This window comes from Salmo salar, chromosome ssa21, assembly GCF_905237065.1.
Source record: "Salmo salar chromosome ssa21, Ssal_v3.1, whole genome shotgun sequence".
NCBI lineage: Eukaryota > Metazoa > Chordata > Actinopteri > Salmoniformes > Salmonidae > Salmo > Salmo salar.
The window spans coordinates 4,261,358-4,288,204 of NC_059462.1; the positions used below are offsets into that span (position 1 = coordinate 4,261,358).

Below are 26,847 nucleotides of genomic sequence, written 5' to 3' on the forward strand. Positions count from 1 at the left end.
AAACCGACGCAGGTAACGTCCCGTCCTAATAAAACCCTACGTACTTGAGGATGTTGGTGATGCGTGAGCGTGGCAGCTCGAAGCGGAAGTAGATCCTGAAGGCTCGGATCATGATGAGGGCTCTGGGGATTCTCAACATGCCCCAGGGAGACATCTGGTCAACAACATCCGCTATCTCAAACACCTGGGTGAGAGAGGGAAGGCTGTGAACTGAAACAGGTGCTGTACCTGGAAGACCACTGTTGTAAAGTGTATGCAAACGCACACACACATGCACACATGTACTAACACACCAGACCTGTGTTAAATCTGTATTTATTTTTCTTTGAAATACGTTACGTGCACTTCATTTAAATTGTTTGGAATTATGGAACCAATACAATAGTCCCAAAAGTGCAAAATCCGCCCACACAGGGCACAAACTACTTTAAAGAAAACAAAGATGTATTTCACCAAGGTCTTGGACACACACACAGCGTGAACTTTGAACACCCTGCATCCCACTGCTGGCTTGCTTCTGAAGATAAGCAGGGTTGGTCCTGGTCAGTCCCTGGATGGGAGACCAGATGCTTCTGGAAGTGGTGTTGGAGGGCCAGTAGAAGGCACTCTTTCCTCTGGTCTAAAAAATATCCCAATGCCCCAGGGCAGTGATTGGGGACACTGCCTTGTGTAGGGTGCCATCTTTCGGATGGGATGTTAAACGGGTGTCCTGACTCTCTGAGGTCATTAAAGATCCCATTGCACTTATCGTAAGAGTAGGGGTGTTAACCCCGGTGTCCTGGCTAAATTCACAATCTGGCCCTCATACCATCACGGCCACCTAATCATCCCCGGCTTACAATTGGCTCATTCATCCCCCTCCTCTCCCCTGAAACTATTCCCCAGGTCGTTGCTGTAAATGACAAAGTGTTCTCAGTCAACTTACCTGGTAAAATAACGGTAAAAAATAAAATAAAGGTGCAACATTTGTACCTGAAGCACCAGAGACACCCAGAGGAAGAAGACCATGAAGCCGTCAAACATACACCAGCGATCCTTGACGTATGAGTTATCACCCTGGATGGAGGGGGGAAGAAACAGGCGGAGGAAACAGAGAGTGAGATCAATGCCATTTAAATGTTTCGGTCACACTTTAAATTACGTTCAGCTTATGAAGGCTTCAGAATGCCTTCATAGGGTAAACACGGGCACCCTCATAGATATAATCCTGACCAACCTACCCTCTAAATACACCTCTGCTGTCTTCAACCAGGATGACTGCCTCATTGCCTGCATCCATAATGGGTCCGCGGTCAAACGACCACCCCTCATCATAGTCAAACGCTCCCTAAACACTTCAGCGGGCAGGCCTTTATAATCGACCTGGCCCGAGCATATTGGAAGGATATTGACCTCATCCCATCAAAAGAGGATGCCTGGCTGTTCTTTAAAAGTGCTTTCCTCACCATCTTAAAAAAGCATGCCCCATTCAAAAAATGTAGAACTGAGAACAGATATAGCCCTTGGTTCACTCCAGACATGACTGCCCATTACCAGCACAAAATTATCCTGTGGCGTACTGCATTAGCATCGAATTGCCCCCGCGATATGCAACATTTCAGGGAAGTTAGGAACCAATATACACAGGCAGTTAGGTAAGCAAAGGCTAGCTTTTTCAAACAGAAATTTGCATCCTGTAGCACAAACTCCAAAAAGTTCTGGGACACTGTAAAGTCCATGGAGAATAAGAGCACCTCCTCCCAGCTGCCCACTGCACTGAGGCTAGGAAACACTGTCATCACTTATAAATCTACGATAATCGAGAATTTCAATAAGCATTTTTCTACGGCTACCCCTACCCCGGTCATAAGCTCCGCAACCCCCACAGCAACTTGCCCAAGCCTCCCCCATTTCTCCTTCGCCGAAATACAGATAACTTATGTCCTGAAAGAGCTGCAAAATCTGGACCCCTACAAATCAGTTTGGCTAGACAATCTGGACCCTCTCTTTCTAAAATTATCCACCACAATTGTTGCAACCCCTATTACAAGCCTGTTCAACCTCTCTTTCATATCACCTGAGATCCCTGAAGATTGGAAAGCTGCCACAGTCATCCCCCTCTTCAAAGGGGGAGACACTCTAGACCCAAACTGTTACAGACCTATATCAATCCTACCCTGCCTTTTGAAAGTCTTCGAAAGCCAAGTTAACAAACAGATCACCGACCATTTAGAATCCCACCGTACCTTCTCCGCTATGCAATCTGATTTCCGAGCTAGTCATGGGTGAACCTCAGCCACGCTCAAGTTCCTAAATGATATCATAACCGCCATTGAAAAAAGACTATACTGTGCAGCTGTATTCATCGACCTGGCCAAGGCTTTCGACTCTGTCAATCACCACATTCTTATCGGCAGACTCAACAGCCTTGGTTTCTCAAATGACTGCCACACCTGGTTCACCAACAACTTCTCAGATAGAGTTCAGTGTGTCAAATCGGAGGGCCTGTTGTCCAGACCTCTGGCAGTCTCTATAGGGGTGCCACAGGGTTCAATTCTCGGGCCGACTCTTTTCTCTGTATACATCAATGATGTCGCTCTTGCTACTGGTGATTCTCTGATCCACCTCTATGCAGACACCATTCTGTATACTTCTGGCCCTTCTTTGGACACTGTGTTAACAAACCTCCAGACGAGCTTCAATGCCATACAACACTCCTTCCATGGCCTCCAACTGCTCTTAAATGTAAGTAAAACCAACTGCATGCTCTTCAACCGATCGCTGCCCGCACCCGCCCGCCCGTCCAGCATCACTACTCTGGACGGTTCTGTCTTATAATATGTGGACAACTACAAATACCTAGGTGTCGGGTTAGACTGTAAACTCTCCTTCCAGACTCACATTAAGCATCTCCAATCCAAAATTAAATCTAGAATTGGCTTCCTATTTCGCAACAAAGCATCCTTCACTCATGCTGCCAAACATACCCTTGTAAAACTGACTATCCTCCCGATCCTTGACTTCGGTGATGTCATTTACAAAATAGCCTCCAACACTCTACTCAGCAATTTGGATGTAGTCTATCACAGTGCCATCCGTTTTGTCACCAAATCCCCATATACTACCCACCACTGCGACCTGTATGCTCTTGTTGGCTGGCCCTCGCTTCATATTCGTCGCCAAACCCACTGGCTCCAGGTCATATATAAGTCTTTGCTAGATAAAGCCCCGCCTTATCTCTGCTCACTGGTCACCATAGCAGCACCCACCCGTAGCATGTGCTCCAGCAGGTATATTTCACTGGTCACCCCCACATCCATCACTCCAGTGTTTAATTGCTAAATTCTAATTATTCCACCACTATGGCCTATTTATTGCTTTACCTACCTAATCTTACTACATTTGCACACACTGTGTATAGACTTTTCTATTGTGGTATTGACTGAATATTTGTTTATCCCATGTGTAACTCTGTGTTGTTTGTGCAGCACTGCTTTGCTCCATCTTGGCCAGGTCGCAGTTGTAAATTAAAACTTGTTCTCAACTGGCCTACCTGGTTAAATAAAGGTGAAAAAAAGCTACTACATAAACATGGCATAACAGTGTGACATTATCACCTATGTCAAATGTGACATAACCCACTATACTGTATATTATATTAACATGTGCTTTATTAACAGTGACATACTGTGTTGAAGGATGGCATACGCTCTTAAGTGAAGTCATGTTGGTCACATTACACCAATTCTCGTTCTCAGAAACTTCTGCACAAATGTGCGGAAGGTCTGGTGGACCAAACATCAAACATGGCCTTCGCTAGCAAATACAGAGTCCTGGGATAATCTCCCGGCGCGTTACTCATTGGCTTAATCTACCAACCAACCATCTCCCACATCATTTTCCCCCACGTGTCTTGTTCACCTGTCGTATCGGTCCAACGTCTTGGTAATAAAGAGATTTTGTTTCTAACTCTTACGCATAGTTTTCCCAGAAGCGCGACACACATCGACCACAGATTTAAAGGGTGTAGTCTTTCTTCTTCTCGGTGGAGACACTAGCTAGTTAGCTATGTCCTTTGCTAATTAGCTAGCTGGAAGGTAGGGCCTGTTTTTTTCTCCCTTGAAGCCAGGGGGAATGGGTTTCACTAGATAGCACAGCTACGAAAATCCATGAAAACCACCAGCGTAAGGAAATTGAGAGTGGCTTTCTTCTGGAACCGAGTTACATGTTCCTCAGTACACAAACTCAACACTATAACAAGCCATACCATACCAGTCAGGTCTTTGACACATTCATCCACTCCCACGCTGAAAGATTAGCCACAAAATGTTGGCGCCATTGTAACAGGTTGTAATCAAGCCCTGGTCTCCAGCATTGGAACACAAGAGGAATACCTGGTGCGGTAGTCTTAGGAAGGACTGCTAAATATCATCTTGTCTCTGACAAACACACACACACACACACACACACACACACACACACACACACACACACACACACACACACACACACACACACAGGTCCATCAACCCATCTAAATATCTCTCATACCCTACTGTAACCTGTAGATCATGAGAGAACCTTCCAAAATCAGCAGAACGTTTCTAATCGATTTATTGACACTTTTAATTATAACCGGGTGGTTTGAGCCCTGAATGCTGATTGGCTGAAAGCCGTGGTATCAGACCATATATCATGGGTATGACAAAAAAATATGTATTTTATAACACCGGCCTTTATTGAGTGTGCAACGCTGTCATCGAGGTAAAGGGTGGCTATTTGAAGAATCTGGAATATAAAATCTATTTTGATTTGTCTAACACTTTTTTGGTTATTTCATAGTTTTGATGTCTTCACTATTATTCTACAATGTAGAAAATAGTAAAAATAAAGAAAAACCCTTGAATGAGTAGGTGTTAAAACTTTTACCGGTAGTGTAACTCAACACTTAACGACAACAAACAAAAAATGACAATAAATAAAGGTTAACTTACAAATGTTTTGCTGTCCAGTGGCACCACAAGTGGTCATTTGATTAGCGAACTCCATCCCATGTGCGCTTACTGCGCTACAGAAACACCGCTAACCAAACTACAGTGCATGGGCACTGAATTAAAAGGGTAACTATATTCAAAAATCTAATTTTGTTAGATTTTTCCTAGACCTCAAAAGTGGTCCCCAGATGCGGTTTAAGCATTGTTGTAAAAACAGAAAATCTATTTGTGTTGTTTTTCTACAAAAGAAAGTGTGAAAAATACGTGGGGAAAAATCTGGGGGGAAAAAAATGGGGGAAACCCGAAACCTGGAAAAACAAAACCATCAGAAAATTAAGATCAAAACAATTAAGCAAATATGCCATTTAGCTGACGCTTTTATCCAAAGCGACATACAGTCATGCGTGCATTCATTTTTACATAGGGTGGTCCTGGAATCGAACCCACTATCCTAGCACTGCAATGCTCTACCAAGATTTATGACAAGGTTATACATGCTTTGTGAAGCATATATTTAATATGATTGATAAAGCCTTTACGAAGCAGTGCTTATGCCACCCTTTATAAAGCACAGGTTTACATCATATCTGACATAGTGGGTTATGTCACATTTGTCCCACAGCAATGCCACATTTAAATACCCTTTATTGTGCATGACATACAGTTATAAATTATTTGAGACATTTATGTAGTGTTTATGAAGGCTTTATGAATCTCTTACAAGCTGCATGTCATTTAAAGCGGGCCTTATTTAATACAAAGCAGGCCTTATCAATTCTGTTGCAGAGCTCCAAAAAAACTTGAATGGCCCACTGATGTAGTTGGAAGTTGGATGGGAGAATTTGTGAGTTGCTATTGACATATTTTCTGACTGAATGGGACCCTGTGATAACAAAACAATATGGTTATCAAATACACAAAATATATACAGTTGAACTCGGAAGTTTACATACACCTTAGCCAAATGCATTTACACTCAGTTTCACAATTCCTGACATTTAATCCTTGAAAAAGCTCCCTGTCTTACATCAGTTAGGATCACCACTTTATCTTATGAATGTGGAATGTCAGAAAAATAGTAGAGAGAATGATTTATTTCAGCTTTTATTTCTTTCATCACATTCCCAGTGGGTAAGAAGATTACATACACTCAATTAGTATTTGGTAGCATTGCCTTTAAATTGTTTAACTTGGGTCAAATGTTTTGGGTAGCCTTCCACAAGCTTCCCACAATAAGTTGGGTGAATTTTGGCCCAATCCTCCTGACAGAGCTGGTGTAACTGAGTCAGGTTTGTAGGCCTCCTTGCTCGCACACGCTTTTTCAGTTCTGCCCACAAATGTTCTATAGGATTGAGGTCAGGGTTTTGTGATGACCACTCCAATACCTTAACTTTGTTGTCCTTAAGCCATTTTGCCACAACTTTGGAAGTTGTACATTTGGAAGACCCATTTGCGACCAAGCTTTAACTTCCTGACTGACATCTTGAGATGTTGCTTCAATATATGGTCATTATGGCCAAACAGTTCTATTTTTGTTTCATCAGACCAGAGGACATTTCTCCAAAAAGTACGATCTTTGTACCCATGTGCAGTTGCAAACCGTAGTCTAGCTTTTCTATGGCGGTTTAGGAGCAGTGGCTTCTTCCTTTCTAAGCGACCTATCAGGTTATGTCGATATAGGACTCGTTATACTGTGGATATAGATACTTTTGCACCTGTTTCCTCCAGCATCTTCACAAGGTCCTTTGCTGTTGTTCTGGGATTGATTTTCACTTTTCGCACCAAAGTACGTTCATCTCTAGGAGACAGAACGCGTCTCCTTCCTGAGCGGTATGACGGCTGCGTGGTCCCATGGTGTTTATACAGATGAACGTGGTACCTTCAGGCATTTGGAAATTGCTCCCAAGGATGAACCAGACTTGTGGAGGTATACCATTTTTTTCTGAGGTCTTGGCTGACTTCTTTTGATTTTCCCATGATGTCACCCAAAGAGCTACTGAGTTTGAAGGTAGGCCTTGAAATACATCCACAGGTACACCTCCAATTGACTCAAATTATGTCAATTAGACTATCAGAAGCTTCTAAAGCCATGACATCATTTTCTGGAATTTTCCAAGCTGTTTAAAGGCACAGTCAACTTAGTGTATGTAAACTTCTGACCCACTGGAATCGTGATACAGTGAATTATAACTGAAATAATTTGTCTGTAAACAATTATTGGAAAAATTACTTGTGTCATGCACAAAGTAGATGTCCTAACCGACTTGCCAAAATTATAGTTTGTTAACAAGTCTTTTGTGGAGTGGTTGAAAAACAAGTTTTAATGACTCCAACCTAAGTGTATGTAAACTTCCGACTTCAACTGTATATCCGGAGAGAGCCATGATTTCGTGAAACAGAGTATGTTACAGTCTCTGGTGTCTCTCTGGAAGTAGATCCTCGCCCTGAGCTCGTCTACTTTCTTCTCCAGAGTAGGGTTGCAAAGGGTCGTAAACTTTACGGAATTTTTCCAAAAATTTCCATGGGAAGGCCCGGGAATTTGGGGAATTTTGCTTAAATTCATCAAAAAAGTTAGCGTATTAACAGTGAACCTTTTTTGTGGGATAAGAATAAGGTAATTCTAGGTCTTGTGGCATATTTTGGTTAAACTATCCCCAAATCTATCTGTAAACAATTGTTGGAAAAATTACTGGTGTCATGCACAAAGTAGACGTCCTAACCGACTTGCCAAAACTATAGTTTTTTAACAAGACATTTGTGGAGTGGTTGAAAAATGAGTTTTAAGGACTCCAACCTAAGTGTATGTAAACTTCCAACTTCAACTGTATTTCATGTTAGATTTTATTTTGACTGGATTATCCCTTTAATAATTTGACACGTGGGATAGGTATAGACTAAAGTGCATAATGGGAATTGTGTTCCAAGACACATAGTAAAGCTCCCTTTGCTGGCTCTAACAACCACCCAATCAGTTTGCTGCCTGTTCTTAGTAAAATGATGGAGAGAATTGAGTTTGACCAAATACAATACTATTTTTCAGAGAACAAGTTAACAACTGACTTTAGGCAAGCATATAGAGAAGGGCACTCAACTTGTATTGCCTTGACTCATATTTTAGATGATTGGTTAAAATAATTGGATAATACAATGATAGTTGGAGCTGTATTGTTAGATTTCACTGCAAGCCTTTGATTTTATTCATCATAAATTATTATTAATGAAACTCACTTGCTATGGCTTACATCCCCTGCTATCACATGGCTGGAGAGTTATTTATCTAATAGAACCTAAAGAGTGTTCTTCAACTGAAGTCTTTCTAACATCAGACATGCACAGTGCGGTGTCCCTCGGGGCAGTTAACTTTAGCTGTTACTCTTCTCTATTTTTACAAATGATTTGCCACTGGTCTTACACAAAACAAGAATTGACCAAAGTCATTTTGGTGTAATGAAGGTAATCTAATCTAATATAATGCAATCTATGGTAACTTTGGTAATTTAAATAACTTTTTTTTTTTAAGTATTCATATATAGTATATATTTTTTTTATCTGTGTCCATATTGTCCATGAGTTTCTAGTGAATAGACCATATGGTTCAAGAGAAAATAGCCAAATTAATGAAAAAAGCATCCAATCAACAATGATATTATTTTCAATTAACTCTGCAACTCTCCCATCTCGTCTTTTTTCACACCTGCCACCCGTTTGGCGACAAAATAATTACAAGAAAGACATTGACAATACAGTAAAATAAATAAAAGTGTATAAAAAAAAAATCTATAATTATATTTCAGGCTAAAACCCTCATAAAACACAGACGGTACACACTACGTTGATTGTTTTTATTTAGGAAGTTTCACAGTTTTGTCATTATTTTTCTTATTTTAAAATCATATTATTTGAGGCCACACAGAGGGCCAAAGATAATTACAGACAACCTTGATAATCTGAAGCACCCAAAAAGGCTACTAGATGTCATCTGACAAAATGCCATGTATTCCTTAAAAGTTAAACAAATTCTGGTAGTTTAATGGTAAACTTCAAGTTTCCAGTAATATAACCTCCCTTTGCAACCCTATCTCCAGCACAATACCAGTGTCTACTTATGTGATTTTTTTGTTCTACCCAATGACATTTTACAGACTATAACTGTGTTCGAATACTCATACTAACCGCACTAACCCAAATCAAATCACATTTTATTGGTCACATACACATGGTTAGAAGATGCTAATGCGAGTGTAGTGAAATGCTTGTCCATAAGGACCTGAAGCGAGGCGACCATCTCTGTCGGCCCCATGACTTACGTACTATTTGTGACGTGAATTGAGTATATAGTATGCTTATTGGTCATAGTATGGATATAGTTAGTATCACAAAAGTTCTTGGATGTCATACTAAATTCACAAAAATACGAAGTATACACGCAGAGGACCCTATTTCCGTACTTTTAGGGACGATAATGCAATTCTTCAGAAAATGGGCGTGGCTTCACAATGTTTTCCGATTTAAAGAAAAAGGGCGGGAAATATGCAGTGAGCTAAGAAAATGTTGAGCAATGTAATAAAATAATGACTTATCAGATAAGTTACGTGACACGTTATGTTGGCTGACAATTTGTTAGCTACGCTATCCTTACGAACTGCATAGCATTACAGCAGAATGTACCGGTATGTTAGCTAGTTACCTAATGTTAGTTGGATACTAATACATTGAACTTGCCAGGCAGTATATTAACAATCTGCCATCTAACTAACTAACCAACTTTTATTGACTTGATTATTCACATCATTCTTAGCTAAGTGGTATAGTCGTTGTGCGTTTCAATGGACATTGTTAATTCTGTCTATCTACTCCGAATTCAGAGCACTCTCGCGCACCGTTGAATATGGCCGGTGTCAGCAAACATAGACAAAAAAAGCGTAATAAATTGTTGCCAGCAGCACAGTTAGTCACCAATGCTCTGGATGACATGAACACAGCCTAACCAGCTCTACTAGGGTGAGTAAAATGGTCAGAGTGAGGCGCTTGACTGCCGTTGAACGCTCGGATCAACCCTACTCCTCGGCGAGCGTCCAGTTTGCACTCTGAACGCTCCGAGAGTGAAACACTCTGAATTTAGGAACGGACAATTTGACAATGCTCTGGGTTTACAAACGCCCAGAGTGCACTCTAGCACTCCAGACTGAATTTACAAACACACACAAAATCGTAAAATGTTTAGCTTTGTTACGCTAACAAGCTAGCAAGAGGTTGCATAGCAACAGCATCAACTTCCGGTAGACAGGCAAAGCTCTAGTATGCTCAACTGAAATGATACCGTTCGTTTACAGTATACTAAAATGAACTAATAGTGTGCACTCTGAATGCTCCGAGAGCGAAATGCTCTGAATTTACAATCTGACAACGGTCTGGATTTACGAAAGCCCAGAGCGAACTCTGGCACTGCAGATTGTATTTACGAACACACTTGAAATCGTAAAATGTTTAGTTAGTAATTTGTTCTACTAACAAGCTAGCAAGCGGTTGCATAGCAACGGTATCAACTTCCGGTAGACAGGCAAAGCTCAGGCCTCCCAAGTGGCGCAGTGGTCTAAGGCACTGCGCCACTAGAAATTCTGTGTTCGAGTCCAGGATCTGCCGCAGCGGCGCACAATTGCCCCAGCATCATCCGGGTTTGGGGAGGGATTGGCCGGAAGGGATGTCCTTGTCCCATCGCAACTCCTGTTGCGGGCCGGGTGCAGTACACGTTGACACGGTCGCCGGGTGTACGGTGTTTCCTTCGACACATTGGTGTGGCTGGCTTCCGGTTTAAGCGGGCATTGTCTCAAGAAGCAGTGTGGCTTGGTTGGGATTCGGAGGACGCATGACTCTCGACCGTCACCTCTCCCGAGTACGTACGGGAGTTGCAGCGATGGGAACAGACTAACTACCAATTGGATACCACGAAATTGGGGAGAAAAAAAGGGGGAAAAAATATATATATACATTTGAAGACGGAAGTTTACATACACCTTAGCCAAATACATTTAAACTCAGTTTTTCACAATTCCTGACATTTAATCCTAGTCAAAATTCAGTTCCTCAAGAAGCTCCATGTTAAGGAGGTGGCCGACCTCCTCAAGTAGATCGAGGACTCCAAGGTGACTGCCAAGCTGGAATCAGACAAGCCCTGGCTGCCTACCTGTGCCAAACATGAATGGAGATCAAAGCTGCCTTGGACCGCAACGTCCCGGAGGAGGAGAAGTGGTACAAGGGCAACATTGAGAAGCTCAAGGACGTCTCTGGCAAGAAGGAGGACCAGATGAAGAGCATGAAGGAGGAGATCACCACCTTCCACAACCAAGTGACAGACTTCCAGAACCGGATCGACGGGTTGAGGGCCCAGAACACTGCCATGGAGATGCACCAGATGGGCATTCTCCCAGATGGAGAATGCCCATCTGGGCAACGTTGGCGTGCTAGAGGACATCATTGCCCACCTGGAAAACTAGCTGTGCAAGACCAAGCTAGAGATGAGCAATTTCCTGAAGAACTACCAGGAGATGCTTCACATCAAGCTGAAGCTGGATACAGAGATCACTTACAGGGAGCTGCTGGATTGAGAAGAGACCAGGCTGGGCATCTCGGGAGGGGATGTTAAGCAACACACCACCTGAGTCGAGCCCCATATGTCCGATTTCTTGACCATGCCTGCCAACCTCTTACCAAGTAACAAAACTGAGGACATTTACATGAATGTATACTAACTAGCCAGAGAAGTTTGACCTTTGCAAAAGAAACACTGGTTTACACATTTTATATATATATTTAACTATGGGAACCATAGGATCTGTGGTCTAATTTCCTTACACTTCTTACTTTATGGATATAATAAGGATCTGAATTTGAGCTTGACATTTACTGGAGTATAGAGTTACAATTAGTGCTGAGCGTTTAACCAAAATGTCAGTTATTTTCGGTTTTTAAACAACCAATTGACCGATGTTGGTTAACTTATTTGAATTCCATATACAGTTGAAGTCGGAAGTTTACATACACCTTACCTAAATACATTTAAACTCAGTTTTTCACAATTCCTGACATTTAATCCTAGTAAAAATTCCCCGTCTTATGTCAGTTAGGATCACCACTTTATTTTAAGAATGTGAAATGTCAGAATAATAGTGGAGAGAATGATTTATTTCAGCTTTTATTTCATCACATTCCCAGTGGGGCAGAAGTTTACATACACTCAATTAGTATTTGGTAGCATGGCCTTTAAACTGTTTAACTTGGGTCAAACATTTCAGGTAGCCAACCACAAGCTTCCACAATAACATTTTACATTTTTTACATTTTAGTCATTTAGCAGACGCTCTTATCCCGAGCAACTTACAGTAGTGAATGCATACATTTCATTTATTTATATATATATATTTTTTATTATTTGTACTGGCCCCCCGTGGGAATCGAACCCACAACCCTGGCGTTGCACACACCATGCTTGTGTTGAAAACACCATGCTCTACCAACTGAGCCACAGGGAAGGCAATAAGTTGGGTGAATTTTGGACCATTCCTCCTGACAGAGCTGGTGTAACTGAGTCAGGTTTGTAGGCCTCCTTTTTCAGTTCTGCTCACAAATTTTCTATAGGATTGAGATCGGGCCTTGGTGATGGCCACTCCAATACCTTGACTTTGTTGTCCTTAAGCCATTTTGCCACAACTTTGGAAGTATGCTTGGGGTCGTTGTCCATTTGGAAGACCCATTTGCGACCAAGCTTTAACTTCCTGACTGATGTCTTGAGATGTTGCTTCAATATACTGTGGATATAGATACTTTTGTGCCTGTTTCCTCCAGCATCTTCATAAGGTCCTTTGCTGTTGTTCTGGGATTGATTTGCACTTTTTGCACCAAAGTACGTTCATCTATAGGAGACAGAACGCGTCTCCTTCCTGAGCGGTATGACGGCTGTGTGGTCCCATGGTGTTTATACTTGCGTGCTATTGTTTGTACAGATGAACGTGGTACCTTCAGGCTTTTGGAAATTGCTCCCAAGGATGAACCAGACTTGTGGAGGTCTACAATTGTTTTCTGAGGTCTTGGCTGATTTCTTTTGTTTTTCCCATGATGTCAAGCAAAGAGGCCCTGAGTTTGAAGGTAGGCCTTGAAATGCATCCACGGGTACACCTCCAATTGACTCAAATTATGTCAATTAGACTATCAGAAGCTTCTAAAGCCATGACATCATTTTCTGGCATTTTCCAAGCTGTTTAAAGGCACAGTCAACTTAGTGCATGTAAACTTCTGACCCACTGGAATTGTGATACAGTGAATTATAAGTGAAATAATCTGTCTGTAAAAAATTGTTGGAAAAATTACTTGTATCATGCACAAAGTAGATGTCCTAACTGACTTGCCAATCCAATAGTTTGTTAACAATAAATTTGTGGAGTGGTTGAAAAACTAGTTTTAATGACTCCAACCTAACTGTATGTAAACTTCCGACTTCAACTGTTACAAAAAATACCAAAAAAGACAGGCGAAGCTCTGGTATGCTCAACTGAAACGATACCGTTTACAGTATACTAAAATGAACTAATAGCATATAGTATGTAGTATGCTCATTAAATATGTAGTATACAGTATGTTAGTCTGGGTATTCAAACACAGCCTATGAGATTCGTTGTGACATGGGGAGCAGGTAAATACCCTGTGATGTAAATAACCATGTTTCCACCAACCATTTCATTCGGATTAATTACCTGATCCATAAAAAAAGTCACGACCGGGCTGATGGAAACATGAAATGCCGGGACAATTTTATAAATGCTGACAGACAATTTGTTTGTTCGACATAGCGGGATCTTTTCATGTCAATAAAGTTCATTATGCGAGAAATGGCAGTGGAAACAGATTTATGAGCAAATATTGATATAATAACCATCATATCAAAGTAAACTTGTGTGGTCCTCCCACTGCGACTCAGCAAAGCATGGATTTTATTAGGCTACAGATTAAATAAATTGAGAACATCACAGGGTGATGAATGTGCAAGGTGATGATCTTGATGCTCTGTTCCAATAAATATCGAGGTTCTTATTCTGGTGAAATGATGATCGATGGTTGGCTACCGTTTGACAAAAACTATTGTTCTTATCCATAATAATCTCATAATGTAGGTAGCCTACCTGCACTGTATCTGCGAGCTGTTGGCTAGCGCACATGTGCCAAGATCAGAGTGGGCACATTTGCTATATAACGCAGCAGTTTTAGTGACACAACCATCAGTGGAGTTGAAAATGCAATGGGAACTCATTTAACTTGTATTTTTCATTTAGTACATGGGCATTTTATTAAAAAAATATGTTTATGTGCATTACGCCATCACGCACATCCTTTTATCTTTTTTCAGATTTTTTAATATTCGCATGAAAATCTGTCGCAAATTGGATCGAAACCTGTCTACAGACAAACATTTATGACCTTATTATCTTTTTAACCACAGATCATAGAAAAGCACAGTTTTCACATATGTAGACACTGGTTTGGTGCTGGAGATAATGAATATGAGGTTGAAAAGTGACTCACTCATAGGCAGAGACACACTGCATTCGTCAGTGCTCTAGTGAGGGCTGCGTCAGTAAAGTTGCATGAATAAGTGAAGGTGGATGTTCAGGCTGGCTGCCCACTCAAAGATGGAGGATCTTTACTCTGGTAAAGATGCTGTATACTCCAGTGGTCTTAGAGCCAACTGCTCATAGATGAAAATACAAAGCCTGAGCTTCTGTCATAGAGGTGGAGTCATTGACTGAGTGTACAAAACATTAACAACAATACTGGATTCTATCTTGAAATAAACTTATTTGTGTTAACGTACTATAACTTATTGATTACGTTATATGTATAAGGAATGTATATGTTGGGGTCAATGACGGGTGGATAGGAACTGGGTGTATGGAAAGATACTGAGTGAGACAAGGGGAAGTGCAGAAAGTTAATATTCTATTATTGTTGAATATCAAGGTTCCTAAGAAGATAGACAAAGGACAACAGTCTAGTTTCAGTTCCTGATAAGGCAGGCGAGCTACGGAACTAGGGAGGAGCGAGGAATTCGGCTCGAGGTTAACTCAACAGATGAAGTCAGAAGAAACCTCTGGGAGGGGGGCCAGAGGGGACCACTCAAACGACCCTCCTACTACAGTCCTCTCACACACCCATACACCTCCATGCCCAAGAAGGTTCTAGCATCAGGCAGGACCATGACTACACCAGTGAGAGGAACTAATTAACTTCCTGACTAGCAACAGAGATGTATTGGCTGTCTAGTATAAGGAGCTGACCCTGCCTAGTAGGAGGTTATAAATATAAAGTACCAGTCAAAAGTTTGGACACACCTACTTATTTAAGGGTTTTCTTTATTTTTACTATTTTCTACATGTAGAATAATAGTGAAGACATCAAAACTATAAAATAACACAGAGAATCATGTAGTAACCACAAAAGTGTTAAACAAATCAAATTATATTTCAGATTCTTCAAAGTAGCCACCCTTTGCCTTGATGAAGCTTTGCAAACTCTTGGCATTCTCTCAACCAGCTTCACAAAGAATGCTTTTACAACAGTCTTTAAGGAGTTCCCACATATGCTAAGCACTTGTTAGCTGCTTTTCCTTCACTCGGTGGTCCAACTCATCCCAAACTATCTCAATTTGGTTGAGGTCAGGTGATTGTGGAGGCCAGGCCAGCTGATGTAGCACTCGATCATTCTCCTTCTTGGTCAAATAGCCTTTACACTGCCTGGAGGTATGTTGGGTCATTGTCCTGTTGAAAAACAAATGATAGTGGGACTAAGCCCAAACCAGATGGGATGGTGTATCACTGCAGAATGCTGTGGTAGCAATGCTGGTTAAGTGTGCCTTGAATTAAAAAATAATAATAAATCACAGACAGTGTCACCAGCAAATCACCGCCACACCATCACACCTCCTCCTCCATGCTTCAATGTGGAAACCACACATGCAGAGATCATCCGTTCACCTACTCTGCGTCTCACAAAGACACGGCGGTTGGAACCAAAAATCTCAAATTTGGACTCATCAGAACAAAGGACAGATTTCCACCAGTCTAATGTCCATTGCTCGTGTTTCTTGGCCCAAGCAAGTCTCTTCTTCTAATTGGTGTCCTTTAGTAGTGGTTTCCTTGCAGCAATTCGACCATGAAGGCCTGATTCACGCAGTCTCCTCTGAACAGTTGATGTTGAGATGTGTCTGTTACTTGAACCTACTCTTACGATAAGTGCCATGGGATTCTTTAGTGACCACAGAGAATCAGGACACCCATTTAACGTCCAATTCAAAAGACAGCACCCTACACAGGGCAATGTCCCCAATCACTGCCCAGGGGCATTGGGATATTTTTTTAGACCAGGGGAAAGGGTGCCTCATACTGGCCCTCCAACACCACTTCCAGAAGCATCTGGTCTCCCATCCAAGGACTGACCAGGACCAACCCTGCTTAGCTTCAAAAGCAAGCCAGCTGTGGAATGCAGGGTGGTATGCTGCTGGCATACCTTCACTCTGCGGTCCAACTCATCCCAAACCATCTCATTTGGGTTGAGGTTGGGTGATTGTGGAGGCCAGGTCATCTGAAGCAGCACTCAATCACTCTCCTTCTTGGTCAAATAGCCCTTACACACCCTGGAGGTGTTCGACCATGAAGGCCTGATTCACACAGTCTCCTCTGAACAGTTGACGTTGAGATTTGTCTGTTACTTGAACTCTGAGGAGCATTTATTTATTTGGGCTGCAATCTGAGGTGCAATTAATTTCCTGTGGCAGTCCTCGTGAGAGCCAGTTTGATCATAAAGCTTAATGTTTTTTGTGACTGCACTTGAAGAAATGTTCAAAGTTCTTGAAATGTGTCTTAAAGTAATGATGGACTGTCGTTTCGCTTTGCTTATTTGAGCTGTTCTTGCCATAATATGGACTTGGTCTTTTACCAAATAGGGATATCTTCTGTATACCACCTTGTATATACGTTGTTACAACACAACTGATTGACTCAAACGCATTAAATGTACTTTTAACAAGGCACACCTGTTAATTTAAATGCATTCCAGGTGACTACCTCATGAAGCTGGTTGAGAGAAAGCCAAGAGTGTGCAAAGCTGTCATCAAAGCAAATATATTTTGACTTGTTTAACACTTTTACTACATGATTCCATATGTATTATTTCATACTACTGACGTCTTCACTATTATTCTACATTGTAGAAAATATTAAAAATAAAGAAAAACCCTTGAATGAGTAGGTGTGTCCAAACTTCTGACTGGTACTGTATATTATTGATTTTAGATTCTTCAAAGTAGCCACCATTTGCCTTGATGACACCTTTGCACACTCTTGGCATTCTCTCAACCAGCTTCACCTGGAATGCTTTTCCAACAGTCTTAAATACGTAATTTCAAAGTTTGTATAATGTTCATCAGTATGGAGTTACTATTCAAAAAGGAGGGACTGTTGGATTCTAGCTTGAAATATACTTATTCATGTTACCATACTAGAACTTATTGATTACTTTAAATGTATAAGTAATGTATATGTTGGGGTCAATGAAGGGTGGAAAGGAACTGTGTGTATGGAAAGTTACTGAGTGAGACAAGTGCAGAAAGTTAATATTCTGTTCAAACATGTTATTGTTGATGTAACGATGTACGCTGAGAGTCGGGAAGCAAGTTCAGGGAGTGAATACATTTAATTAATAAATGAACAAAACAAGAAACACGAACAGCACACAGACATGAAACAGCAACAATGACGACTGCGGAAGAAACCAAAGGGAGTGACATATAAAGGGCATGTAATCAAGGAGGTGATGGAGTCCAGGTGAGTGTCATTATGCGCGTAACGCTGGTGACAGGTGTGCGCCATAATGAGCAGCCTGGTGACCTAAAGGCCGGAGAGGGAGCACACGTGACAGTTGAATGTCAAGGTTCCTAAGGAGAGGGGCAAATGACAACAGTCTAGTTTCAGTTCCTGATAAGGCAGGCCAGAGAAGCCCGCCCCAATGACTCTCCGACTACAGTCCTATCTCACATGCATACAGCTCCACGCCCACAATCGCTCTAGCATCAGGCAAGTTCCTGACTAGAAATATATGTGCTTGTGTAATCATACTTCATCTTTGCAGCTGTATGACCTAGTGGGTGAATAAACCTGGTTTGTTCAGAACCTAACAACACCTTCCTAATATTGAGTTGCACAGTCCCACACTATGTTTGGAATATTTTTTTATTGCACAAAATAGGTCAACTTTTGTACTATAGGGGACAGTAGATTGACATAGGCTAGTGCTTTTGCTGTTCGTTAGGCCTACTCATCTTGTTGGTTGACAAAAAGAAAATGCGAACAGTTCTTCCAATATCTTCAATATGCACCTTGGAATTGGATAAGGACGCACGCAGTTGCATTCCTGATGCGTCTGTCTTCACTTGTAGCCTGTGAGAAAGACCCGATCATGTGACAGAGAGTCATGTGAGAGAGAGGTGACTCGGAACAGGCAGACGGAGGAAGATAATTATAATTATTATAAACAGCCCAAGGGAAAAACAGACACAAAAGGCTTTTTTTAACCCCTGTGCGGCCTCGGACATCCAGCGAAAAATCATATCTCCATTAGCATAACAAAATGTAATAATATAAAAAAAAAAAAAATTTAAAAATCTAATTATATCGTTTTGTAGATACACCTCTCCTGAATCGAACCACGTTGTCCGATTTCAAAAAGGCTTTACAGCAAAAGCAAAACATTAGATTATGTTAGAGGAGTATATCGTAAAAGTAGCCACATAGCCATTTTCCGACCAACCACATGCATCACAAATAACCCAAAAAAACAGCTAAATGCAGCACTAACCTTTGACAATCTTCATCAGATGACACACCTAGGACATCATGTTACACAATACATGCATTCTTTTGTTCGATAAAGTTCATATTTATATATAAAAACAGCATTTTACATCGGTGCGTAACGTTGACTAACTATTTTCCCTCAAATGCATCCGATGAAACAGAGCTACAATTTACTAAATTACTATTCGAAAACATTTTTAAAATGTAATATTGTCATTCTAAGATTTATAGATGAATATCTCTTGAAAGCACCTGTAATGCCAGATTTAAAAATAACTTTACTGGGTAATCACACTTTGCGATAAAAGGGGATGCGATACTCAGAACAATAGGCTAGCAATAGCAATAGGCTAGCCATCTTGGAACAATCGCATATCACATCTAGTCTTGTATACTATTGTCAATAATCCCTTACCTTTGGTTGTCTTCATCAGAAAGCACTTCCAGGTATCCCAGGTCCACAACAAATGTATTTTCGTTCGAAAAAATTACTCCTTTATGTTCCAAGAGCTTGTTCTTGTTAGCGCGTCTGAAGGCTGATCCAAATGCTTCGTCGGCCACGGGACAGCCATTTCGGGAAAATGCATTTTTTCCCCATTTAGGTTCGTTCAAACATGTCAAACGTTGTATAACATAAATCTTCAGATCGTTTTTCAACACGAGAGCCAATAAGATTCGAGGGGGACGATTGCATTGTGTTTCAAAACGTTTCGAAAGGGGAGGGTAACCAGGGGCGCCGGCGTCATAATGGTGATGGCCCTCTCCGTGTGACCACGTTCCACAGCGTCTCATTCATTCAATTTTAACAGTAGAAGGCTCAAACCAATTTGTGAAGACTGGGGACATCTAGTGGAAGCAATAGGAAGTGCTCAATGAACCATAGCTCACGGTGTGATTAATAGGCAACGTGATGAAGTTGAGTTCGCAATTCAGAATTCCACTTCCTGTTTCCATCTGTCTCGGGGTTTTGACTGCCATATGAGTTCTGTTATACTCACAGACACCATTCAAACAGTTTTAGAAACGTTAGGGTGTTTTCTATCCACAAGTATTAATTATATGCATATCCTAGCTTCTGAGTTTGAGTAGGAGGCCGTTTAAAATGGGCACGAATTTTTTCCAAAATCGCTTTAGCGCCCCCTATCCTAGGGGAACGCCAAGAGGTTAAAGGGGCATTACGGCCATACAAAGGGGATGCCACAGGGAAATTTGAAGCATTATCAAGTGCTTGTCAACTTGTGAATGAGAGACTTATGAAGTTTGTTCAGCTTGCGCAAAGAACAAAGCAGAGCTCATGCAACTTTTTCCAAATCATCATTAGAGTCCCATCATGCAGCCTTAGAATTAATGTCAAATCTAAACATATAGCCCAAAGTTTGCATCACAACTAAAGTTACATAAATAACTCTAAATTAAGTATATAGGAGTACCTGTTACTTTTTTCCCTTTCTAATCCCCCACCTGTTACTTTTTTTTTCATCATTTCTAATCCCCCATATATTTTGGGGGTATATATATATATATATATACACACACACACACACACACACACACACTAAAAAGTTTGGGGTAACATAGAAATGTCCTTGTTTTTGAAAGAAAAGCATATTGTTTGTCCATTAAAATACTATCAAATTGATTAACAATGTCTACACTGTATTTCTGATCAATTTGATGTTATTTTAATGGACTTTTTTTTTTGTTGCTTTTCTTTCAGAGACAAGGACATTTCTAAGTGACACCAAACTTTTGAATGGTAGTGTATATATACACATATCTTTTTAAAATATATTTTCCTTTATTATTCCACGCAAACCCTACCACTCCTCCCCTAATAGGAAAAATGAATAAACAATAACACTTAGGCTCTACTCTACTTCCACAATATACATACTATATACATTTTACGGACACAATCTATTTTACAATAGTTATATTTTGTTTGTTTTTAGTCCTGGCCTTCCTCTATTTCTGATGTCCATCCAGTTCTATTTGCCATATATTTGTAACTGTGCTATTTCACAAAAGTTCTGAACCTATATACATTTTACAGACCCAGTATGTTTTACATTTGTTATCTTGTTGTTATTCGTCCCACCCGTCAGCTCTATTCAACCCCTCCCATCTATCTCTTAACACCATCCATATTGGATTTCTATTTGCCATATATTTTTAAACTGTGCTGTGATGCGTCACAACCTTTCTATTCTCATAGTTTCTGCAGATTGTAAATTAACGATTTACTGTATACAAGACACTTGGGAGCCAGAAATCTTTCTGATTGAGAGGGGGTCAAATACTTATTTCCCTCATTAAAATGCAAATCAATTTAAAAAAATGTTGACATGCGTTTTTCAGGATTTTTTTGTTGTTATTCTGTCTCTCACTGTTCAAGTAAACCTACCATTGAAATTATAGACTGATCATTTCTTTGTCAGTGGGCAAACGTACAAAATCAGCAGGGAATCAAATACTTTTTTCCCCTCACTGTATCTGCAGTGTTTGCTGCAGGTAAATGTTGCAATTGTAGGTAGCCTAGTGGTTAGAGCATTGGACTATTAACCGGATGGTTGCAAGATCGAATCCCCGAGCTGACAAGGTACAAATCTGTTGTTCTGCTCCTGAACAAGGAAGTTACCCCACTGTTTCTAGGCCGTCATTGAAAATAAGAATTTGTTCTTAACTGACTTGCCTAGTTAAATAAAGGTAAAATAAAAGACAAATTATTCAGCCATTCCTGGACCTGTGACCAAAAACTAGCTACATATGGACATATGCCAGTTTCATTTATCACAATTTTGACCTTTAATGCAGGGCCGACAGACAAGTTCCTTACTTTTTCCCCATCCACTTTCCTACTCCATTTTTGCGGTAATGCTGCAATTAGCTGGTTGTAATTTTTGGTAGAGCATATATTTCCATATATTTGTGTTAGCTGTATGCGTGACATAACTTCACCACTTCTATTTATGATATAATTTACAACACCTTTTTTAACCTCTTGACGGTCGCCTAGGATAGGGGGCGCCACAGCGCATTTGAAAAAAATTCGTGCCCATTTTAAACGGCCTACTACTCAAACTCAGAAGCTAGGATATGCATATAATTAATACTTGTGGATAGAAAACACCCTAAAGTTTCTAAAACTGTTTGAATGGTCTCTGTGAGTATAACAGAACTCATATGCCAGTCAAAACCCCGAGGCAGATCGAAACAGGAAGTGGAATTCTGAATTGCGAACTCAACTTCATCACGTTGCCTATTAATCACACCGTGAGCTATGGTTCATTGAGCACTTCCTATTGCTTCCACTAGATGTCCCCAGTCTTCACAAATTGGTTTGAGCCTTCTACTGTTAAAATTGAATGAATGAGATGCTGTGGAACGTGGTCACACGGAGAGGGCCATCACCATTATGACGCCGGCGCCCCTGGTTACCCTCCCCTTTCGAAACGTTTTGAAACACAATGCAATCGTCCCCCTCGAATCTTATTGGCTCTCGTGTTGAAAAAGGCCCTGAAGATTTATGTTATACAACGTTTGACATGTTTGAACGAACCTAAATGGAAAAAAAATGCATTTTCTCGAAATAGCTGTCCCGCGGCCGACGAAGCATTTGGATCAGCCTTCAGACGCGCTAACCTGGGATTCCTGGAAGTGCTTTCTGATGAAGACAACCAAAGGTAAGGGATTATTGACAATAGTATACAAGACTAGATGTGATATGCGATTGTTCCAAGATGGCGCTGACCTGTAACGTTAGCCTATTTTTCAGAGTATCGCATCCCCTTTCATCGCAAAGTATGATTACCCAGTAAAGTTATTTTTAAATCTGGCATTACAGGTGCTTTCAAGAGATATTCATCTATAAATCTTAGAATGACAATATTACATTTTAAAAATGTTTTCGAATAGTAATTTAGTAAATTGTAGCGCTGTTTCATTGGATGCATTTGAGGGAAAATAGTTAGTCAACGTTACGCACCGATGTAAAATGCTGTTTTTATATATAAATATGAACTTTATCGAACAAAAGAATGCATGAATTGTGTAACATGATGTCCTAGGTGTGTCATCTGATGAAGATTGTCAAAGGTTAGTGCTGCATTTAGCTGTTTTTTGGTTATTTGTGATGCATGTGGTTGGTTGGAAAATGGCTATGTGGCTACTTTTACGATATACTCCTCTAACATAATCTAATGTTTTGCTTTTGCTGTAAAGCCTTTTTGAAATCGGACAACGTGGTTCGATTCAGGAGAGGTGTATCTATAAAACGATATAATTTGAGAAAAGAAAATGAAAAAAAAATGTATTACATTTTGTTATGCTAATAGGGATAGGATTTTTCGCTGGATGTCCGTCCCGTATGCCGCACAGGGGTTAAACATTGTCGAAAAACACGTTCTTTTATTGAACCTTTTTTTTAACTAGGCAAGACAGTTAAGAACAAATTCTTATTTATAATGAAGGCCTACCCCAGCCAAACCCTAACCTGGACGATGCTGGTCCAATTGTGTGACGCCCTATGGGACTCCTAATCACAGCCGGATGTGATACAGCCTGGAATAAAACCAGGGTCTGTAGTGACGCCACTAGCACCGAGATGCATTGCCTTAGACGGCTGCGTCAATCGGGAGCACACAATATTTGTTGTATTATTTGTTCTGTCTTTTCTGGTGGATTAAACTGAAATTGCAACCAATGTTTTATAGCTTCTTTAAAAAAAATAACAATATTTTGGAGACTATTTCATTTTCAAATAACCGAAAGTGAGCAGTTGTAATCTGAATAAAGGGAAAAAGGCCATTCTTGAATTTATTTGCTAGAGAACCAGTTTGGATTAAGTATAACTTTTGTATGACTGATGACATTAGTGAGAGGTCTAACGCTTTCATATTTAAACATTTCTGCCCTCAGAATTCATGTTCATTATATAAATAGGCCCTTTAAATATTGTCTGGCTTGCCAGAAATTTGTGGAGTGGTTGAAAAACTACTTTTAATAACTCCAACCTAAGTATATGTTATCTTCCGACTTCAACTGTACACTTAGGTTGGAGTCATTAAAACTTGTTTTTCAACCACTCCACAAATGTCTTGTTAACAAACTATAGTTTTGGCAAGTCGGTTAGGACATCTACTTTGTGCATGAGACAAGTCATTTTTCCAACTATTGTTTACATACAGATTATTTCACTTATAATTCACTGTATCACAATTCCAGTGGGTCAGAAGTTTACATACACTAAGTTGACTGTGCCTTTAAACAGCTTGGAAAAGTCCAGAAAATGCTTTAGAAGCTTCTGATAGGCTAATTGACATCATTTGGTTCAATTGGAAGTGTACCTGTGCATGTATTTCAAGGCCTACCTTCAAACTCAGTTCCTCTATGCTTGACATCATGGGAAAATCAAAAGAAATCATCCAAGACCTCAGAAAAAAAATTCTAGATCTCCACAAGTCTGGTTCATCCTTGAGAGCAATTTCCAAACGCCTGAAGGTACCACGTTCATCTGTACAAACAATAGTACGCAAGTATAAACACCATGGGACCACGCAGCCGTCATGCCGCTCAGGAAGGAGACTAGTTCCGTCTCCTATAGATGAACGTACTTTGGTGCGAAAAGTGCAAATCAATCCCAGAACAGCAGCAAAGGACCTTGTGAAGATGCTGGAGGAAACAGGTACAAAAGTATCTAAATCCACAGTAAAACGAGTCCTATATCGACATAACCTGAAAGGCCGCTCAACAAGGAAGAAGCCACTCGGCCAAAACCGCCATAAAAAAGTCAGACTGCGGTTTGCAACTGCACATGGGGACAAAGATCGTACTTTTTGGAGAACTGCCCTCTGGTCTGATGAAACAAAAATAGAACTGTTTGGCCATAATGACCATCGTCATGTTTGGAGGAAAAAGGGGGAGGCTTGCAAGCCGAAGAACTCCATCCCAACCGTGAATCACGGGAGTGGCAGCATCATGTTGTTGGGGTGCTTTGCTGCAGGAGAGACTGGTGCACTTCACAAAATAGATGGCATCATGAGGTAGGAAAATTACGTGGATATATTGAAGCAACATCTCAAGACATCAGTCAGGAAGTTAAAGCTTGGTCGCAAATGGGTCTTCCAAATGGACAATGACCCCAAGCATACTTCCAAAGTTGTGGCAAAATGGCTTAAGGACAATCAAGTCAAGGTATTGGAGTGGTCATCACAAAACCCTGACCTCAATCCTTTAGAAAAATGTGTGGGCAGAACTGAAAAAGTGTGTGCGAGCAAGGAGGACTACAAACCTGACTCAGTTGCACCAGCTCTGTCAGGAGGAATGGGCCAAAATTCACCCAACTTATTGTGGGAAGCTTGTGGAAGGCTACCCGAAATGTTTGACCCAAGTTAAACAATTTAAAGGCAATGCTACCACATACTAATTGAGTGTATGTAAACTTCTGACCCACTGGGAATGTGATGAAATAATTAAAAGCTGAAAGAAATAATTCTCTGTACTATTATTCTGACATTTCACATTCTTAAAATAAAGTGGTCATCCTAACTGACCCAAGACAGGGAATTATTACTAGAATTAAATGTCAGGAATTGTGAAAAACGGAATTTAAACGTAGTTGGCTAAGGTGTACGTAAACTTCCAACTTCAACTGTCACACATTAGATCTGGTACAAGATAATACAAAGAAAAAACAAAAAACCAATCATCTTTGAAATGCAAGAGAAAGGCCACAATGTATTATTCCAGCCCAGGTGCAATTTATATTTTGGCCACTAGACGGCAGCAGTGCATGTACAAAGTGTTAGACTGATCCAATGAACCATTGCACTTCTGTTCAAAATGTTGTATCAAGACTGCCCAAATGTGCCTAATTTGTTTATTAATAACTTTCATGTTCAAAACTGTGCACTCTCCTCAAACAATAGCATGGTATTCTTTCACTGTAATAGCTACTGTAAATTGGACAGTGCAGTTAGATTAACAAGAATATAAGCTTTCTGCCCATGTCAGATATGTCTATGTCCTGGGAAATGTTCTTGTTACTTACACTCTCATGCTAATCACATTAGCCTACGCTAGCTCAACCGTCCCGCAGGGGACCCACCATTCCTGAAGAAGTTTTAATTATTTAGCTAGCTAGCTATATGCCTTAGGCTAAAGTGTACTGTTAGCTAGCTAGCTAACATTAGCTGGAGCTAAAATTAGCTGGCTGGCTCCCTAGCAGAGGTTATTATTCGTTTCCCAGAGAAATTGTAAAAAACACAATTTCACATTTTGCTACATAAGACCGAATCCAGATGGTGAGTCACATATACAGGGTCAGTGTCAATACCATATTTACAATGTGCAGGGATACTGAAGTGGTAGGGTTAGATATAATAAACAGAGTAGCAGCAATAATAATTGTATGCGATTGTGTGTGTGTAGTCAATATAAATGTGTGTGCGTGTTATGCGTGTGAGCAAATGAAGTGTGTGTGTGTGCGTGCGTGCATGCGTGCGTAGAATTTACAAAGAGAGAGTGTGTGAGTGTGCATAGACAGTGCCTAAATATAAATAAAATACAAGGGTATATGCAGATTTTGTTAGCTATTTAGCAGTCTTACGGCTTAGGGATAGAAGCTGTTCAGGAGCCTGTTGGTGTCGGACTTGATTCTCCGATACCGCTTTCCGGACCTTCCTTTCACACCGCCTGATATCGAGGTCCTGGATGGCAAGGAGCTCAGCCCAAGTGATACACTGGGCTGTCCGCGCCACCCTCTGCTGCGCCATGCAATCGAGGACGGTGTAGTTGCCATACCAAGCAGTGACGCAGCCAGTCAAGATGCTCTCAATGGTGCAGCTGGAGAACCTTTTGAGAATTTGAGGGCCCATGACAAATATTTTCAACCTCCTGAGGGGGAAGAGGCGCTGTCACGCTCTCTTCCCGACTGTTTGCGTGTGTGTGGACAATTTTAAGTCCTTAGTGATTTGGAC

The 26,847-nt window shown here is 40.7% G+C and overlaps 1 protein-coding gene, 1 non-coding gene and 1 pseudogene across 4 annotated transcripts in view; 1 reads left to right on the plus strand and 2 right to left on the minus strand.

The window, feature by feature from the left end:
- nalcn (sodium leak channel, non-selective) overlaps positions 1 to 26,847 on the minus strand; it is a 357,726-nt gene that overhangs the window by 296,939 nt on the left and 33,940 nt on the right. For all 3 annotated transcript variants that reach the window (XM_014163790.2, XM_014163789.2, XM_014163792.2), the window contains 2 exons: positions 973 to 1,056; positions 45 to 184 (listed from right to left, as the gene is read on the minus strand). In XM_014163790.2, coding sequence (XP_014019265.1) covers positions 45 to 184; positions 973 to 1,056 — 224 coding nt within the window. The remainder of the gene's footprint in view (positions 1 to 44; positions 185 to 972; positions 1,057 to 26,847) is intronic.
- Positions 11,039 to 11,632, plus strand: LOC123729583 (alpha-internexin-like; annotated as a pseudogene).
- trnae-uuc (transfer RNA glutamic acid (anticodon UUC)) lies at positions 12,410 to 12,505 on the minus strand. Its single transcript has 2 exons — positions 12,466 to 12,505; positions 12,410 to 12,445 (listed from the first exon to the last, which is right to left on the minus strand). It is a non-coding gene; the product is annotated as a tRNA-Glu (tRNA).